Source organism: Amphiprion ocellaris, chromosome 7 (genome assembly GCF_022539595.1).
Source record: "Amphiprion ocellaris isolate individual 3 ecotype Okinawa chromosome 7, ASM2253959v1, whole genome shotgun sequence".
NCBI classification, from domain to species: Eukaryota; Metazoa; Chordata; class Actinopteri; family Pomacentridae; genus Amphiprion; species Amphiprion ocellaris.
In genome coordinates, this window is record NC_072772.1 from 5,559,730 (window position 1) to 5,580,626 (window position 20,897).

The 20,897-nt window shown below is 40.5% G+C and overlaps 1 protein-coding gene across 2 annotated transcripts in view; it reads left to right on the forward strand.

Moving 5' to 3' along the window:
* The window catches only part of prkd2 (protein kinase D2), a 34,858-nt gene that overhangs the window by 3,430 nt on the left and 10,531 nt on the right, over nucleotides 1-20,897 (forward strand). For both annotated transcript variants that reach the window (XM_023285622.3, XM_023285621.3), the window contains exons 2-3: nucleotides 20,233-20,371; nucleotides 20,660-20,791. In XM_023285622.3, coding sequence (XP_023141390.2) covers nucleotides 20,233-20,371; nucleotides 20,660-20,791 — 271 coding nt within the window. The remainder of the gene's footprint in view (nucleotides 1-20,232; nucleotides 20,372-20,659; nucleotides 20,792-20,897) is intronic.

The window sequence follows — 20,897 nt, forward strand, 5'->3', positions numbered from 1 at the left end:
CACCAAGAAAGTATCAGTGCATGAACTTTTATGGTAAATCTAAAAAAAAATGAAAGGAGACAAGTCAGAAAATAGGTAGATGGTTGTTGATAACATGATTGGCTAAGGTGACATCTCCATGATGATGATTAGTCAAATGATTATTAGTCAAAGGCCTAAACAAGGTTACAAACTAGCTGTTAATCCTTCTGGTTCCTGTAATCAATAAATCAATGAACAACAGTGGCAGAGTTACAATTGAGCATCAGGCCCACGATCCTAATGTGGTGACATCCATCTACATGAAGCTCTTTCTGTATTTTTATACAGAGAAAGGAATGTTGATTCCACAGCAGAATCCTAAATATACATTTGGGCACCAGTTGGTGGTTTGTGCTCCCTGCATCGAATTTAGAAAAAAGCTTTCTTGTCAGCAAAAAACAAAAGCCACCACTTCTACCTCAGTGTTTTCAGTATCTTCAATCCCAGCGACAGGAGAGTCAGTTCACTGTTTAATACACAGTCTAAACTCACAGAATTTATTTTAAATTCCAGGTAAAATCCAAAAGATCCCAGAAATGGGACAAACTCTGAGGAAACTGGTGTAAAATTCTGCACTAAAAATCTAAAACAATTTAATCTAATGAACAGGTACACTCAGAAAGATATGGTGAATGAGGTGATAAAGAACAGAGAAGTTAATCTTTCAGACAATGTAGAAAAAGACGAGTTGCCCAACTTAAAAATAAATCAAAGGAAACTGAAAGTTAAGGGGATAAACCGCTACTTGAATGGAGATATGTTGATTTAATAACAATAATCCACTGGTGTATTCAGGCATTAAGCTAGATAGTTTGAAGGTAATGTTTACCTTATGTAAATCTTCCTGCTTTAGTAGCGATGGAGCCAATACAGTGTAAGATAGCTACACCACAACTTACATTGAGCGTTTCTGTGCGGAGTTTCCCCATTTTTCTGTTTTTCCTGTCTCTGTGCTTTAGAACCTCCTATTAAACAAGAGTTTACGTTCTAGAAGATTTTTTGTACCAAAGCTCCAGCCTCATTTATCCTTGTCTGCCATTCTCCTAAAAAATGGTGGTGATCAAATGCAAAACTTGACTTTTCTCAATTATAAACCAGGTATGCATTCATTTCTACTCAACTGTAAAGGATATAACAAAGCAATGGCTGGCGTTTCAGCCTGACCTTGTATTAAACTAATGAAAACACTTGTAATATATAGTTCAGAGGTGTTTCTACTGAGTGTGGTCCAGAGTGATTTGGTGGTCATGTACACTTCCATGCCTGGATTTTATGTGTTTGAGAATGAAGTAAGAGGAGAAAAAAGAAAAGCTACCTTCACTTACACAAACAAAAAGACACACAAACCTTGTTAGACCAGTCACACACACACACTCTCTCTCTCTCTCTCTCTCTCTCACGCTACAATCCCCAAAATCCCCTAAATACAAACTCCTGCCCTGCTTGGAGCCCCAGCTTTAGGTGAGAAAGCTGGACAATAGACAGCTTGTCCTCGCTCGGCCAGCTCAGTGCGACACATGAGTTGGACTGTGTGCATGCATGAATGCCTACATTGGTGTGTTTAGAGGGGCAGTGAAGGTAGTTTTGGTACCCACACCCCCCACCCACGGTCATCTCTCCCATCCCAGAAAGGGTGAGTCACCGACTGTTTATTCACAGGATCCCTCCTTGTGTTCCATTGACACATTTTTCCATTCACTTCTCAGAGGAGGATCATGCTCTGCCTCACAAAGCTTCAGCTTCCAACACCCCCCCCCCCCCAACTTAATGGCAAACCTACAGCTCTTGTCCTTTGTAACTTCTTCATCTGAGCATTAACTTGAGCAGCAATACACCTTTCACTCACAAAGAGTACATTTGCTCTTAACTTTCCACACCTTTTTAAACCCTCCACTGGCTTTGTACCTGGCAATAGTGCTCAACAAAATCCCATGAATAGTGTAGTCGCCCTACTTCCAGCAGCATCACCCCCCCATCCCCGCCCGTCCCCCACTGATGGAACAGAACTAATAGTGTGGCCTGGAAACTAGAAGTCTGTCTCCGCTCAACCGTGATGCAGCTCTGATGCATTTGCTCTTTTGTTGGACTTGTTCCCTCCGTCTACAGTGTCAGTTTTCTTTTTGTGCTGGTTGTCTTTTAATTCAAAGCCAAGATTCCTTTCCTTTCCTTTCCTTTCCTTTCCTTTCCTTTCCTTTCCTTTCCTTTGTCCTCCTGTTTCCTCTAACTGTCTTCAGGATAGCAGCCTCTTCCTCTTCTCGTGCCTCTCCCTCTTTACCTCCTCTTTTGATCCTGTACTTCCCCTCTTTATCTGCTCATCTTCGGCCTCTTCTCGCTGCCTTATCATCAACTTCCTTTCACGCTCTGCCTCCTCTTCCTCCTCGTATACCATCCCCTGTTCACCCACTTTGCATCCACTCACTGCCAAAATCTCCCCCTACTGTCTCATCTATTCTTTAGGTTGCTCACAGTTCAAGTGAAATATGGAGAAATTCATGGTTGCACAAGCCTGGTTTATATATATATATATATATATGTTGGAGGACGCATAGCTGCTTCCAAGAAACTACTGAGTCACAAATCCTACACTCCCATTTATTAAGTGGTTGCCTCAGTTAGAATCAGTCATATTTTCCTGTGACTATTTAAGTAGTGACAGTGTAAATTGAAATTTATGATTCCAAAAAACAGGAGATCCTCCAAAACAGTGCAGTTAATCTATTTTACATTAAGGTCTGCTTTGTGTTACTCCCTCCTTCACCTAGTTTGCCAAAAGGTGTGTCTTCCTAACAGTTTCTATTCTTTCAACATCGGCAGCTTGTTGTATTTCGTCATTAAGGAGACACATAGTGATTTGTGCTGACGTCAGTGGGTGTGTAACAATGCATGTGTGCGAGGATGCCAGTGTGTGAACACAACAGAGAACCTGTTGAGTCTTGTCAGTGGCGGCTGTGTCTTATTACCGGATTGTTGAACATGTCTGCGAACTAATCTGTGATGAGTTACAACACATTTAACATCCAGTGAGAGAATCCGGGACTCACACGGCTGTTAAATTATTTAAATAGTAGAAATTACTGAAAATTAGGTCATTCCATTTAACAGTAGAAGTCAGGCTAGGCTAGCTAACTTTTATGGCTTGCAACTAAAATTAGACTTATTAAAGAAGATGGACGTTGCTTTTATTTGGATGGTTAAAAACACAAGGAAATATAAGTGACTACGCACACACACACACACACACACACACACACACACACACACACACACACACACACACACACACACACACACACACAGAGAGAGAGAGCCGTGGCTGAGAGTCCCTGCCCTGGCCATTGTTTCCACCTCCGTTTTGGAAAGGGCTTGTTTCTTTATCTCCCTCCCAGGAGAAGGAGTTTGGCCCTGGGAATGGGATCATACACACCACCTCCTGTTTACCTCACTCTCTTGTACATGTATTCTACATAGACACGCATTGTAAAGTAACACAACAGTTGGCCCTGATTTTCCAGATAACAGCTCAGTGTGACACACAAGGTCATATTGTTTGCATGAAAACTAAACAGTTTCGTGCAGCACCGCTATAGGTGAGGACTCAATGTAGTCTGAATTATAATTTTTTTTATTGTTATTTTTATATGGCTGCTTGACATACTTACTAAAAAAGTGTGTCAGAGTTGTTGGGCAAACACACTCTGCTTATCAGCCCAAACCTTTGTTGGTCAGTGAACATATCACTTAGCAGGACCCTAGCAGGAGGACATGCAAGTAAAAGAACAAACCGTGCCTCTATCAGGCTGCATGACATTTGATGACTGAGCAAAGATAAAGCAACTGCTGACCAAATACAGCATCTTCTGCCAACCTCTCCAAACCTCACAGCAGCTGTAATTACTTTATCTACTCAAACCTCACTGCTCTAAAGGAAATGGTGTCTGTTTGCAGAAGGGTAGACCCGCAGCAGCATGCATCAGTTCTGCTTACCCAAACCTCTCTCTCGATTTGCATGCTAGCGGAACAGCTTTGCATGACTGACCGTGCCTGGTGTCTCCTAGCTGTTGGCTGCAGGGGGAAGCTTAGGATATTTGATTATTCAAAGAACACACTGCTGCCCAGAGTGCAGTGGCAGGGACGTTTTTCAGAGGGAGGGAATAAAAGGAGGGGGACGATAGATGGGAGATTTGAAGTGTTTGTAAGGTGAGTCGCTGCTGAGATTGTAATACCAAAGTAACTTTTATCAGACACACTTACCAAAAAGATCAAACCTGTAGCACCTTCTGGTGTTAGAGGATACTTTGAGATTACTATTGCTATAATGTACAAATATTGTAGTTTTTGGCCATAATTTCTATCAGTAAGAATGAGGTTATACTCATTAACTTCTGTTATGAATTCTGTTAACACAAGGACATTTAAGCATATTTGCATTTCAGAAATTAATTTGTAGTGGCAACAGTTGTGAAACACAAAGTACCTGTTTGTCGTCAACATCGTCCTTTCTGTAAAATATTTTATATTTCTATTGACTAGAGCTGCGTGATTATGGCCAAAGGATAATCACAATTATTTCCATCAACACTAAGATCATGATTAGCCTAGTTATGAAACTATTAATTGATTTTAGAGAGCAAATATTTTATTGTATTTGCACATTTACATAAATAAATATGGTTTTCATTTTCACATGCTACGTTCCTGCTAATGTACAAATCTTTGCGCCAAAATAATACGTTTCATCTGAATGCAGCGCATCTTATACAGACAAAATACAAGAAAAGCACTCAGAGATTGCAGAAAGCTGCTCAATCGTTGTATGATTTCTGACGGATGAAATCTTTAAAAAATTTGTGGTCTGCAGTGGTCGATTTGTAGTAAGATCGCAATCATGTGATCTTCAGCAGGCGGTTGATGTAATGTTCACTCATAGTCACAGTTACAGTGATATCGTACCGCTATCTCACAATAATACAGAAATCTTTAACAAATCTGTGCATCCAGACTGTAAGCCACATCGCTGCCAAAATCTAATAAATCGGTCCTTGTGTCATTTCTGACTTTTCCTGAAAATTTCATCCAAATCCGTTAGTCCGTTTTTGAGTGATGTTGCTAACAGACAAACAAACAGACAAACTAACACTAATCGTCACATAACTCCTCCGCGTTCCTTGGTGGAGTAATCAATAAAAATGTACTTAAAACGCCTCAGTTGCTCAACATTTGCTTATCAACAGACACTACAACTGATAGATGTTCCCTAAACGCCTCACATGCTGGTTATTAGTAGAAGCTAACTGCACAGAGAAGCCTCTAGTCTCCATTAGGTTACTGCAACACAGCAGCTCAGGGAGATGAGTGACCAAAAATGACATTGAAAAGAGTGTAATCAGGAATTCCTATATTACATTTGCCTAAGTTTCAACCAAGTAGTTTTTCTACATGGTCTGTTTTTTCATTTTATTGTGGGATTCCAAAATCCTCATCATTGATAATAATAATTGAATTGTCCAGCCCTATAACTGATGTTGCATTTCTTCTTTTTGCAACCAGAGTTTTTATTCTGTTTGATTTCTCTCGTGTTTTGTTGTGTGCAAGTGGAGTCTCCAACATACTGACTGTCTTGTAAATACAGTACAAAAAAATAAACCCTATACTGCAGTAAATTACGTTCTATCAAACAGACTTCTCTTGTAGATTAGTGATGGATAATAAAAACTGTGCAAGTTTTCTTTTTATATAAAGCACCCAATGTAACATGATGTGTGTGAGTTAATTTGCGATGTGAATATTGCACATGCTCGCATTGCCGTGCAGATCCTGAAATGATATGTTGTGCAGCTCTTGTACAAAGTTCATATCACAAGGAAAAATGCTCTCTGAAACTATTAAAATTGAGACGTAAGTTATAAAATGGAATTTTCCTTTAAGTCCTGATGTGTTTCTCTGGCCCATTCAGCCTCTCAGACCCCTGCATTCCTTCTCTTGTTCTGAGCAAAGGAGGCCTTATGATACTAATCCAGCGATTAGTAATGGTAAAAACGGTTTTGTGGCATAATCCAATTGGGAGCTGCAGGGCAGAGTTGAGCTGCATTTGGTGCCATTTGACCATTTGAAGTGTTTGCACCAGCTGGTTAGAGAAAATTTCTCCTGATGTCAGGGAAACAGCGTAGCACAGGACATTTTCAAAGTAGAGAGCGCATGGAGATGAAGAGTAGATAAACACATAATGCTAAAATGCCCCAAAAATATAAGGAATCAAGTATTTGTCACACTTTCGGTTCTCTGGTCTCTTTTAGTGGCGTTAAACTTGTTTTTTGTTTAGATCAAAGCAGATCTTGCATGATCTCAGAGATGACGATCTCATGATCTCAGAGAAAACGGGGGCAGCTATGTCACCACAGGGCATGAAACTGTTTGCTGTTCTAATGCTGGATGCTTGAACGTGTGTGAGGGAGAGTGTTCTTGGGAAAGCAGCAGACAATGGGGTCAGTGTGAGGGTTGACAGGATGGGTTTGGCTGGTCTGGTGCTCAAGTGTGTTTGTGCGGCGGCCCAGACACTTGGGTAGATGTCTGTGTGTGTCTGCATGCAGGGGGACAGTTATGAGGGGAAATGGGCAAAACCACAGTCTTACCTCAGTAGATAAACACATGACATCAATGTGCAGCCATGAGGCCTTCAGTTCTTAACATGGAGTCTGGGGAATCGCTAGATCATCCAACAAATGCTTTAATTTTGCCGTATGTATTGATTGAAGTTCTATGGTTACAGAATAGTACAGTATATATTAGTATAGCAGAGATATGTTCAGTAAAAGAATCTTGTAATTCAAGAAAACTAAGATAGACATGCACACTTTTGTACATTACCTCCTTTGGAAATAAAAGAATAAATAAGATAAACGAAACTTGGACGTACAAAAACACTTCAGGATTAATAAATGGTCGCATTCATGCAGAATACTGTAAGAGAGTTATCTTTCTGTACATGTGGATATAGCATGTGCATCCAGCATTTGTGCAGATCAAATAAGTTATATCATGCTTTCGTGGATTTTTAGTTTTATTCTTTAAATTTTCTTTCAAGGGTTTTGTGTGGCAGCTGAAGCAACAGCAACTCGTCTCTAAAAATGTAACCACACATGCGTCATATGACTGGAGTTAAGTGTTTAGCCTCCAGCATCTCCTCATTCAGTCAGGAACTAAAGCCGTGCAGCACATGGAGAGAGGAAAGTAGGGAAGGAGGCAGCATGTGGAGAGGCAGGGGACAGGCATAAAGGAGGAGGGGATGACTCAGAATGCAGTAATGTGGCCTATTGTGGCCCTCAGCATGTAGCTTTGTGTGTTTGTGTGCCCATGGCACTCTTGGCACATGGAGGATTTGCAAACACTTCTCACATGGCTCATTGAGTGTGTGTGTGTGTGTGTGTGTGTGTGTGTGTGTGTGTGTGTGTGTGTGTGTGTGTGTGTGTGTGTGTGTGTGTGTGTGTGTGTGTGTGTGTGTGTGTATGTGTGTGTGTGGGGTTTTTCTTTATGGTCTGGTCACTCTGCTGAACTGCTTAAGGTAGATTCATAGCCAGAGGAGGAGTTAATGATCACTAATAGTAAAGATAATGGCTGAAGGAAAAAGAGAATAGAGGGTGAGGGAGGTGTATCCATGTCGAGTGCTTTAATGTATCTGCTATAGAGGTTCTGCATCGTGTGAGGAGATGTCATCACAGGCCTCTGAAGCACCTTTGGCTGTTGTTTTAATTGTGCTACATAAATACCAGTGACTTGACTCAACATAAATCTCTCCTCAGTTTCTATCATTATCTCTCATTTGATTATTGTTTTTGGCATGACGTGAGATTTGAAGGAATTATTATCATTTCCTGATGTCAGTAGGGAGGGAGATGCTGCAGCAGTGAATGGACTTTCATGGTGTAATTCATGATCAGTCATGTAGGGAAGTTGTAACGCCCCGCTTTCCTCATTTTTCAGCACGATTGGCACTGAATGGAAAACAGCAATTGCTGTCAGTTGCATAGAGACAATATATCAGCTAAGATAGATGCAACAAGTAGCTAAACTTGTCTTTGTAATCAGATCTAACCAGAATTTGTGCAGTCACGAGGGAATATGTCATCTTAAACACACAAGAAAGACTAATTTTACGGGAAAACGAACATGACATGGAAATATATGGATTAACTATGACAGTAGGAAGCTATTTCCTCTTTTAGGTCATGTATTACAAATGCAACATGTATTCTTTTATCACTCTACAAGGAAAACACCATGCAGTAAACCAATTAACCATATCACTAACATATGGTACATGCAATTACATTAAAAGCAGTGGTGAAATTCTGTGATTTCCAGGAATTACTGAAGAGCTTGTGCTCGTTTTGATTGTTGATAATGTCTTCTTGTACCTTGTTCTCAATGCTTCTGTAAAGGAAGTGGACGAAAGCAGATTGATTTTCATTTTCTTTTTGACTTTTGGGGAACTAACTGAGAAAACAATACGTTTTACTACCAGATGAGACCAAAAAAGCACATTGGATTGTTTCCGTAGATCAGATAGACTGTTATGGTGTTGCTGAAATGTGAGAAAGTTGGATAAAGTAATCCTAACACTCTCATTTAATTGGTCATTTTGGTTCCGTTCATCTTTATTTCCCCCTTTACTCGACTTGCCCTCCTGCTTTCTGTCTCTCCTTCTTGTCATGAATCAGTAAGTTGTTCATTGCACACAGAGTGGATTGAGTCCAATGTTCCTATCGGCTTACCTGCCCAGAACCCAGCCAAGGAAAGACAGAGGAGGAGGAGGAGGAGGAGGAGAAGGAGGAAGGTGGGGGTTGGTGGAGCTGCTACCAACAAAGGCTGGTTCAGAAGTGCAGTGCGTGCCTTCTTTATCCCCAGACCCCTCTCTCAGACCTGGTTACGGCTCTCATATTACCTCTCCGTCCTCCTTGATGCTGGGAACAGAATGAGATGCTTTGTCCCTGTGCTCCTGCTCGAGACTAAGCTTCTTCCACTTACTGACCACACACACACACACACACACACACACACACACACACACACACACACACACACACACACACACACACTATATATATCACTGTACAGGCCTCTTCATGTCTTCCTTTTCTATGACTTTTCTCATTGTACAGTCTTGTCATGTATTTTAGCTTGATTCTGCTCCTACTGCTCTTAAAAATCTGTTGTGTTGATCTTTCATTTTCATTTATTTTCATGTGAACCTGTGTGAGCAGTTGTAAATTCATGCTGGTCTCAAAGGTTCTTTTTGTTATGCAGGAAACACGTTACATTGACCATGTATTTGTTTTAATATAGTGTGTGCATGTGTTTATATTTTAACCCGGTCTGTTTGTATTTCTTTGCGTCATTTACTTCAAAGGCTTTTTCCACTGTGAAATTATTACGTAGGTACGCACGTCTGTGTGTTTGTGCGTATTCAGCCCTGCTTGTTTGTATATCATAGGTGAGGTGCATGATGGCTTTTCTGATGTGTGTGTGTGAAAGACTAGGATTTACTCTTCCCCCTCCTGTCTCTCTGGTTTATACAGTTATCTCTGGTATGTAGAACAGGTCAGGAATGTTAACCTAATTAGGTCGCTGCTCTCCAGTATGACATGACATTCACACACAGACACATAAAAAAAAGACATGAGTCAGGTGGAAACAGAAAGTATACGGCAAATTACAGCACAGCAGTGTTGGTCATTATTAGGAGAGTCAAAAGCTGAACCTTTATCAAAGCACCAAAGCTATAGCAGTGTATAGAAATCCAAAACATTTTCATTTTGCTATTCATATCAAATCGGAGTTCAAAAATCATGTTGTAAATCAGCATTTAATTAGAAAATGAATCTGTGTAAAGTGATATTTTCACTATTCAGGTGTAAAAAGATTCAACAAACAAGGCAACAAGTCTGATGTAGTGAATGTGAAATGGACATCCCATTGGAGTCACTTCTACTTGTCTGTTTTCAAAAGTAAAACCAGTGTTTGTGGACCGTGTAGCTCTTTTTGATTCACTACATCTTTAGTGCATCTCTGTAGACTGCACAGATGTATTTAGTCACTTATGCATGCAGACCTTAAAGACCTGTATTTTCATTTTTTAAAATGTCATCCAGTAAATAAAGCAACCAATGAAGGTTTGTATTTACTTTATGCATGGGCTTCTCTGCTCACTCTACTGATTCATGTTTCAACAGGAAATATCAAATCCATGAAAAAAAGAGAAGCTTTTGAATTTGGTCTCCAATGTCTCCATTGATAAACTAAGATCTACCGCTGAAACTCTCAACTCACTTTGTCCAGATGCGTATGTAGTGACAGATTTTTTCTCTCCTTGTTGAAGGTTATAAGCAGAGTTGGCAGTGATAAGTGTATGCATATTTCAAGCAGGAACAGTAACGTTCTGAACACCCACCTCTGCTTACAGGTGCACTCATACTGCTGCTTGTGGAAAGTAGGATGATCAAAGATATCAAGCGGTTGAATGCAACGTAGTATTTATGACGTTATGGGGGCGTGGTTTACTTCACTGCGTTGTTTAGCCTGTCAGTTGTCTTTTCTTGACTCATCCTTATTTTGTTTTCCTTCTTTGTCTCTGCCAAGCCCAGCGGTGAGTTGACGTCATGGGTATTGCTTAATTCCTCGCCCTCCTGGCACAGAGCTGCCACTCACTGCTGTGATTTCATGCGTAATGCGTGTGTTTTTAAAGGACAACAGCTCATGTTAACTTTTTGTGTGGTTAAAGCCACCACGGTCTGCTTTACAGACTCTACAGGTGACTGAGGGCACTAGGAGGGCAGGGATGGCTGTCATTTTTGTCGTCTGCTCCATCTTCTTTTGCCAGCGTGTGACCTCACCGGGGTTGAAAATAGAAACGCCGGGCCGGTAACACATTTGTTCCATCACTAACACTGTCAGCACAAAAGGAAAAAATTCCTGCATTGTGCCAAGTTGTTGTCAGGAGCTAATGAGGGCAGATCATTGACGTCTTTACATGCCCGCTTCCATGGCAACCCCTCATTAAACACCTCATCATTTTCAGAAAGGTGGGGTTCTCTCTGAATCCCATGCTTGACATTTTAGCAAGCATACTGGGAGCTATGGCCCGACAATCAGGACCCAGTCTAATTGAGAAGCATGAATATAAAGGCATGAATTCCCACTGGCAGTGAAGTGCAGGTGGCTCTTCATGATCCTCAAGAATATGAGTGTGTTTGAGCACACGTGTGCAGGAGGGCGTGCGGCTTGTCACACAGTAAGACGTGGATGTTTAAACAATGTCTGTTGTTTGAAGGGATGCAGCATGTTTCCTCGTAACTATAAAATGGCTGGATCGGGTTCCTGTTGTGATAACTAGCCTCTGCTGCAGAAGCACATCAGTGTAGAGGACCATGTAGGGCTATAGAGGTCACACTGTTTACAGAGCTCACTGTGCAGTGTCATACACAACACGTGTTGTATTTCAGCCATGCGGATTCCCCAGTTTGTTAAGCGTGTGTTGTCACCGTTGGAGATGTTTCTCTTAGATTCTGCTCTGTGTAAACACAAATGCAGCTCCTGACACTCTGCAACATCTCACTTCTTCAGCCATTCTTCACTGTTGATTTGCAACAAGTGAAAGAATGAGTTTGAACTCCCTGGATAATCACTTTATACCATTTCAGACTTAATTACTCTGTGTACTTAAAACATAAAGCTAAAAATTCAGTCATTTTTTTTCAGAATGTGGCAGTTCAACTTTTAGTACCATTTTAAAAAAGATTTTGCTGTGTTGCATTTTGTTACATACACAGATCAGAAGATTACGCGTTCAATCATGTCATTGGATTGTTGAATGTTGAAATATTTAAAAATTTTTTCTTTGATGTGATTTTCTTATCACAATGCGTCTATGTTTTCAGCTGTCTAATTATGCTTTTATTCATATTATACATGTATTCATATGTTACTTTACCACCTCGAAGAGCTATAAACCACATGCTCAAGGTTTCAGTTTCCTGTGTTGCTGAGATGACAGATGACATCATATTTATATAATAATGCTAATACAAAAGTACTACAAACAAAACTACCTCTAATTCTGCTGCCACTACTACAATGCACTAAATATATGGTCTTACGTATGGTGCACAGAATGGCACTAATATAGAACTCAAGCAATACAGATGTAGAGCAGAGGTCCTTTGGCCTAAGGCAGTCCTGTCTTTGTTAATTCATGGAACTTGTCGAGTTTCCCGGTATGTGGGGAAAACGTGTCAACATGTTTATGCCAAAGAAACCACCAGCAACGACCACTAGTAGCTGATAAAGCAGCTGGTAGCATTTAAGCTACATCTCACATGCCATGCTTATTGTGTGAATTCACAATGTTACAGTTTGTTACAGTTTCTTTAACATTTTGCATCATTAAAATCAAGAAGAACTAAGGAGGGCGAAGACACAGTAAATCCCACTGGAACAAATAAGAGCCATAGAGTTGGATGAATATGCTTTTATAAGAATCATTTCATCAGTCATTTATTAAACAAAATGTAGGCCGTATCTTGAGTGTGTTGTTGACATGTAGCTACCTAAACCTGCTGTCTATTAACTGCAGAGTTAAGGCTAGTTGCCACTAATGTTGTTGCATTAACTAAATTCTGGGCGAGTGTTTGTGTACCTGAGTTTGTTCGTGTGTTCGTGTGGCTTAGTGGTTGAAGGTGGCTCATGCTGAGCTGCTGGAGGGGAAGTGATGGGGAGGATGAAAAGCAGAAGCAACTAGCTTTCTCAGCAGGACATAAAAGTCTCTGTGTTCTTCACACATGCAGCGTCTTTATATAAAGAGAGTCTGTATTTAGATTTGCCACTCCGTAGCCGTTTGACAAACCCTCGAGGTTGAAATGAAACAAGTGGACATTGTGCTGGTGCTTTAGTGTAACGCTTTTAGATGAGGTGACCTAACTTGTTGCTGAAGTGGTGAGAAAATTGTGCAAGGCGCTCACTTTCTTGCACTTTGATTTGAAAGTGCTATATAAATAAAATTATCATGTTCTTGCAGTTTAATCCATTCCATTTTGTCTTGATTGTCTTGAATAAATAAAGCTGTCATTAGTTTCTCAGAACACTTATAAACTTTTCTAATGCTTCTATGATGTGCATGAAGCAGAACAAATATCAAGTAGAAGAGGAAGGAGGTATTAGATCATTGTTTCACGTTCTGCATGTTCCAGTTCATCTGCGCTTGTTGCACTTCACACTAACTGTCTCGGTCTCCATCTCTGGCCTCGTGACCTTCCTTTTATGACCAGAGACTGAGGTGGTCGACAAGGAAATAAACAAACCAACAGGATACAAGCGCACAGGAGAGGAAGTGGCAGCCGGTGATGCGGCATCAAATGTATTTGAATGTTTTTCAGCTCAGATTTCACTCACAAAAGGCGTGCTCCATGACATCACACTGATTTGATGGGACAATGGCGGTTTTTGTGTGTAAAGTGTACACAGAGCGGTTTGTTTGTTCCAAGCATTTTAGTTCCTTTTGTGTCAGTGTGTGTTTTTAATAACGACTGTAGTATGAGTAATCTGGATAAAGCTGTTTGCCCTCTTTGATGTTGTTGACAGTAGCAACAGAGCACAGAGACCCACAGCAACAGAAAGTGACAGTTGTCTTTGTTTAGGGTGATGGTACTGAGGGCTGAATCTGTTGGGAATTGGGGAATAATTAATTTCTCATTTTTGCAATCAAGTTTGAAACACCAACACAGCTTTTTGTTAACTTCATTCTTCTTATATTCCTTGTTTAAAGACCTGTCTTTTTTTTTTTTTACCTTGTTAATATGTTTATATGCTATTTTTATGTGCTATTGTGAGCAAAATAAGCAGTCAACACAATGGCTGAGCACTTCTACCTTGAAACTACAATGTACCGATGACAATCTTAAAAACATGGATTCACAGTCAGGGTTTTATACTTAACAAATTCAAGGAGAAGGAAGAGGCAAATATGTCTTTAATCTGCACATTCTAAAAGAAGCAGTGATGTAGAGTTACATCTGTTGCATTTTAATCATAAAGGGGTTATTTTCATGGAAAACTAAAAACAGTGTGTAACTTTGATACACAGATCGTCTTATATGAGTTTAATTAATGACTGAAGTGGGACTTTAAGTGACAATTGCATGTGAACATCAATCGATGAGTGATTTTTGTGAGAAAAATTAGCTATTACTGCAGATTTTCAAGGCAATCCATTTGTGTTTATCACTAACGGTTGTGTCCTATTCTTCTTAATCACAAAATCAGAGTTTTTATTGCATTCAAGAATTTTTGGCACCACCCAAAGAGGTTTTAGACACCCCTAAAAGAAAACCAAAATGAGAAGAATTGAAATTAATAAAAAATTTATGGAAAATGGTTTCTGTCAAATAAAGTAACACCGAGTTGGTCTTTCTCCAGACTGATCATGCTCACTGTCATCGTCACCCCTCAAAAGGCCCGCTCTGAGCCAGGAAAAACACTGTAAAGAGTTGCCCATGTTATTGCTTTTGATGGTTTTTCAGTCAGACTGGTTTAACATAGTGTGACACAAGTTATGCATGAAAAAAGGTTACTTTTAGTAAACTGTTATTGAGTGGTTATGAATAGTTGGCTGCTAAAATATATAACAGGTTTTAGGCTTTAGACAGGCAATTGTTCTGTTACCAGCTATTATATTTGACACCTTCATAATACATACCTTTTCTTGGTGAACTTAAATTCTACAAATATGTACTGTAATGCATCATAACAACATTAAAACCAGTGAGAGGTCAGGTGAGTAACATAGATCATCTCCTTACAATGCCATGTTCTGCTTGGAAATGTCAGGTCCTGGCATTTATGTGGACATTACTTTGTCACGTTCCACCCACCCAAACATTGTTTTGGTCATAACCTGGAATGACTGAAGGAACACAGCAAAAAGCCCAAAGTGTTGAACCAGAGTCCAAACTCTCCAGATACCAATCCAATCATAGAAAAAACACTCCATCCACAGAATCCCCACCCAGTAACAGAACACAGAAACACAGAACCTAAAAGATGCCAACATACGTGGTCAAATGAATCAGAGCTGCTTTTGCTGGCACAAGCGGGACCTACACAATAATAGACGTGGTTTTAATGCTGTGTATACCCTTCTTTGAAGCTAATAAGAGACTTTGAGAGTCACGTAAATAGGCAAACTACCCCAATAGGATAATAGAGATAGAAGATCTTTTAGGTCTGTCGAGACACCTGTGCTTTAAACTCTGTCTGCTTATATGGAAAATCATTTTTAATGTCCAGAACATGAGATCAAGCATCAGACCTTCAAAGAAAATACTTTAGTCAAGGCATAGGTGAGAACAAGACAGACAAGGCTAGCTGAGCTAAACATCACCTCAGCTTGTGACAGAGAAAGTGAACCACGTTGAAAATAATGTTAGTAGCTGGTAAAGATAAGGAAAGAAGGCAGAATGTTTTTCTTTATGCATTTAATCTACTTCACAAGGCCGCTGTTGCCTTGTTTCTGGTCAGTGTCTCAAAAAAACAGCACACAAAATAAGAACAACTGATAAAAAGGGGTAATAAGGAAAGTTGGATCGTTGAGAAGAAGCACTGAAGAGGAAAATAAGAGTGATGGGAAACAAAGGCAGGGGATTGGCTAAAGAAAACCTAGTCCATAATTCATTTCACTCATAATGGCTTCATTGGCCCGAAGAGCTGCAGGAATAGTGCAGGCAACGCCGGGCAACCTGATTCCTGGTGACTGAAAGAAAGCAGCTAGAGACCCACCCTGTCTCCAGGCAAACCACACTACACTATACTACAGCATATATGATAATACAGCCAGCTCTTTGTTTGCAGACTGCGTGCACACACACACACACACGCACTCATACATATGCACACACAGTCTCCTGTAACAGTACTCCTAACCTTTATCCCCACAGCCAAATGTACACTGTACACGTAAACATATAGAGACGATTATGTAATTACAAGACAAATAATGTCATTTCTCGCCATGTTGACACACAGATAGAAGTAATATGTGCCTTCTGTGCTCCTTCCACCCTGTACTTTCACTGAAAACTGGAACAGGGAGAGAGGAAAAGAAAAATGGTTATTTTCTCTGAGGGAACTGTGGTTTTGGGGGGAGTTTGGATATTGTGCTTTTCAGTGTAGCTGTAAAGACTTGTGGTCTGCACAAGACGTGGCAGCTGCAATTGTGGTCAGTGCATTGTGTATGTTTTGGAGACTAGGTGCAGGATAATATTGACTTGTTTCTCGAGTTGTTCAGAAAAGAAGCAGCAGCAGTTTGGGGCTACTAGCAGGGAGACTGGCATCAAACAGCACCTCGGGGCTTATAGAGGACTTAGAGGAGGGTTGTCTGTGGATTTGGGCAGAGCTGGGAGTCTCCTGTGATCTGGGCTTTGCGGGTGTTTGTAATTGCTAATGGCAACAGTTTAGTTTAGTTGTGGCACTCCCAGGTACTGATGCATGTACTTATTACATGAATCACTCCTGTCATTCCTGGGTATTTAAGTCTGGAGCTGGGAAGATTTGGAGCCTCTTCTCATTAGTGTCTGTGTCGCCTAATTGACTGAAAGCCAGAAACATTTATCCAGACGTCTGTTAGGATTAGAGGTACTTTTCATCCAAATTCTAAAAACACAGAAAAAACAACTTATTTTCTCATTTACCGCTAGTGTTATGTAGACATGCAGATAGTTCTGGTTTTATCTGGCTAGCTCTTGAGATATTTCTGCCTACACTTTTTGCTTCATTTGTGTTTCTCACATCATTGAAAAATGGCAAAAATTCATCGTTTTCTAGACACAGTGGCTCTGCTGCTTTGCATAATCCACAGGCCTCATAGAACTGTCTTCACGGAAACTATGACCAAAGTAATTGTCGCTTGGAAAACTGTTGATCGCACGTTTCATGGATTATTCAGAAAAATGGTTTACTGAATTTGGAAAGACATAATGCTGCAGATGCTACACTCACATGGCATTTTGTCACTGCAGCACATAGCCAGTGTGGCCTTTTCATTATAGCAGTGCCCTTAAAGCATCAGCGTCCTGTTCATTCACGTCTGAACACTTTGTCGCTGCTTGCTGCTTCTTACTGCCACTGCTACTCTTCATGAAACAGTGGAACAGCAAGTTCCACAGTCAGTGTTCCTCAGCCTTCACTCCCTGCTGTGCTGAGCTTGGCTCTTCTTTTTGGCGAATGAGAGCCCAGACATTAATCCTGCACATTTTAACTTTCACTTAGAATCTGTTTTGCTTGAGTTTGCTGGCTAAAAAGAGTTTCCTGTCACATCGCCATGGTGAAACTTGCACTCCAGGGTGACCGTGCACTCGTCACCATCTAACCCCATGGTTGCTCTCAGTCAAGGTTCTACACTTGATCTACCCACAGCCACACTTAGTGCACGTCTCCCCAACTTTATCTGCAAGTGGAAAATCTACCTTTTCAGAAGTCACATCAACAATAAAATGTCAGAGATAGTTTCTTTATCACTCAGGAAAATAAAACCTCCACTATGTCCTTAATCTTAGCAATGCATTCTATGACTTATATGGGAAAGTAAATGCTCTCAGTGAATTATCACTAAACCTGCAGCTCTCTTTATATTTTTCTGAGCTTCGCAATATTGTTTAAATTTTCTGTCCTGTATCTTTACTGGTGTGGCTCACTCTCACTCCTATCAGCAGTTATCATTCCCAAATGGGACAATCAGTTGTTTTCAGCAAAATGTGTCCAACAACTGCATGTCCAGAACTAAAAGGCACTCAGACAAAGTTAGGAAGTCACTGGTAACATAGTGCAACATTTAGGACCTAAAAAACAGACACATTGTGAGGAGTGAAAACAAAGCTAAAAGGATAGAAAATGTAAGACTTAATTCATCCGGTAGCCAGAAATATAACATTAAATGCGTGATAGTGTTGCTGTGTATTTTGCTGGATGTTTAAATGGAACAGCAGGTGCCATATCAACTCTGTAAGTGGATTATACAGGTTTACTGGTTTATTTAAATGGCTGCACTACACTGATTTGCTCATACATCCTGTAGACATCATTACCACTCCAAGAGTTGGTGTTCCATCTTCATCTTGTAGCCCTATAGGTGACACTTTGTTTAAAAAGGTTGTTTAAAAGGCCAGGTATCTTCTGAAAAAATCGAAAAAAAAAAGGCCACTGTGTGCTTTTGGACTCTTGTTGACTGTGTGGTCGGCAGCAGTAGCCCACTGCTGAGGCGTGGCTGCTCACTGTGTAGCCTGGCAGCAGTACAACCCAGGCCTGGATTTCAGATGTGGTGATGTGGAGCGCCTGTTGGGAAACTGAGAGGCAGACTGTGTATGTGCCTGGGAGAAAAGAAGGGAAACGGTGGGGGGAAAAGTAGAGGGTGTCTGTCGCTGTTTGTAAGGAGGGTGTGTCTGTTGGTAAGCGAGGAGATGTATGTGTGTGTCATTGTGTCGGTCTGAGGTGGAGACCAGGGTTCCCCTTCCTGTAAGTTGTTAGAGCTCCGGCCAGATGGTGAATCTTGACTCCAAAGCGGGGAAAACAACAGCAATGAAAAGCAGGGGGCACTACTTTATGTGTGTTTGTGTGTTTTCTGTTCAATACTGTTTTCTTCCTCCTGGTCTCACTTCCTAAAAGACAAATTCATTTTAAAACCCGGTGACCGTCTCCCCTCCTCGGTCTCTGTAGCTGTGGTGTCCTGTGTGGTGTAGCCACTGAAGTGAACCAGACAGTATTAACTATTCAGGAGGGCAGGGTTTCCCTATGACAGCCTCCTTCGCTCTGCTGACTTCTGACTGACACTCTCATCTCTCATATCTCTGGAAGAGCTTCATGGAAACACCTGTGTGTGTGTGTGTGTGTGTGTGTGTGTGTGTGTGTGTGTGTGTGTGTGTGTGTGTGTGTGTGTGTGTGTGTGTGTGTGTGTGTGTGTGTGTGTGTGTGCGGGTATATGACTGATAGGAAGACGGGATAAAGTTTCTCCTTTGTCTTGCTCTTCACGTTGACCGAGTTGCTTGAAATCTGGAATTCAGCCTGTGTTTCTTGTGTAACAGTGTGTGTTTGTGTGTGTGTGTGTGTGTGTGTCTCTGTGTGCATGTGTGTGTTCAGACAGCTATATATCCCAGTGCTGTTACATAGCAGGGCATGATAGATTTAATTAAATACATATAGTAATAAGAAAATACTGTATAGACATTTTCCCACCGGGTGTGAATGTTTCCAACTGTTATATTAAATGTTATCAGAAGAGCAGTGACTGTTTAGTGTAATTGTAAGTTTAATATAGAGTAGATGTGCATTTCATAATGTAGTTGTTAAAGACCAACCTGTAGATGCTTTCTCCAGGCTTGAATATAAAGAAGGACTGTTGAGTTTGTACAGTATTAGCAATTAGCTGATGCTAAATAGTCCACTGGTTGTTCCATCACCAGTCAAAGTCTAGGATTCTGTCATTACAGGTAAATTTACACTGATCAAAATCAAAATAATGTTTCAGTGTTTTCTAGTCTGAGAGTTTCATAAATATATTTCAACCAAATATTTCTAGCCATTTGGATAGACATTATGTTTGTACATTTACATTTTGTGGGTTCGTATCCATTTCCCTAAAAAAAACCCCCCCAACATGTTAAGGTTTTTTGATGTGTTTTGCTATTGTTTGTAATGAATATCTGAAGCATAATGTAAAAAAAAGAACTGTGCAGAAAACATTTGAGAGGTAACACTGCACATCCATAAGTTTAGTTTAATAAGAAAAAATGTATATAGAACCAAAAAATAAGTGAAATATTAAAAGTTAGTGTGTTGTTGACCTTTTAAATCAATTGGCAAACGTTCCATCAGATGTCTTGTTTGTCTTGTCATAGCTGGTTGGTTCTGATTATGTATTCATTCTCAGTTTTATTTGAGCATTTTCTGTCAATAACAAAAGCCGAGTGACCTGTTTACTTGTCAACACTGAAAGCTTATAAATCACCATTCAAATGCTGGTCCCTAATAAAAAGCTATTTATTACATGATATGAAGTGCAACAGCCCTTCTCTCAAGTTAGGACTTAAATTATGGCAGTAATCAAAATTCTGGGTTTTCCACAGTCAATCCTTCTAACCTACATTTCTATTATGTTTTTTTTTTTGTATGTTGCAGTTCCCAGAGTGTGGCTTCTATGGCATCTATGACAAGATTTTGCTGTTTAAACACGACACATCCACCAACAACATCCTGCAACTAGTTAAAACTGCCGGTGACATTCAGGAGGGAGATCTGGTTGAGGTGGTGCTGTCTGGTATGGAAATCTTCTTCTCTTCTGTAGGGTACATGATAGCCATATCAAACTCAAAATGAAATCAGTTCTTATCTGCTTATTTGACTACACAGTATCTCACACCAGCCTAATCTGTTATTTCAGTGTTTCAAACCTTAATGTTCCTGCATCAGGTAGAAACTCAATGTAATTTTCCATCTTGTTTCCATGTTATCCATCTAATCATCCTACATCTCTGCTCTGTTACAGCTGTACGATTGTATCTTGACACACACTGTGACCACACTGTGTCCCTTTTATCTCTTTTAGCGGCAGCCACGTTTGAAGATTTCCAGATCCGGCCCCACGCACTCAATGTGCACTCATACCGGGCCCCGGCCTTCTGTGATCACTGTGGGGAGATGCTGTTCGGACTGGTCCGACAGGGGCTCAAGTGTGACGGTGAGCACAATAAATAGAAAAGTGTGAATGAGAAAAGACACTGAATGGACTGAAACACTAACAACATATCCTCCATCTCCCACTCTGCTGACCTGCTGCTCTCTGA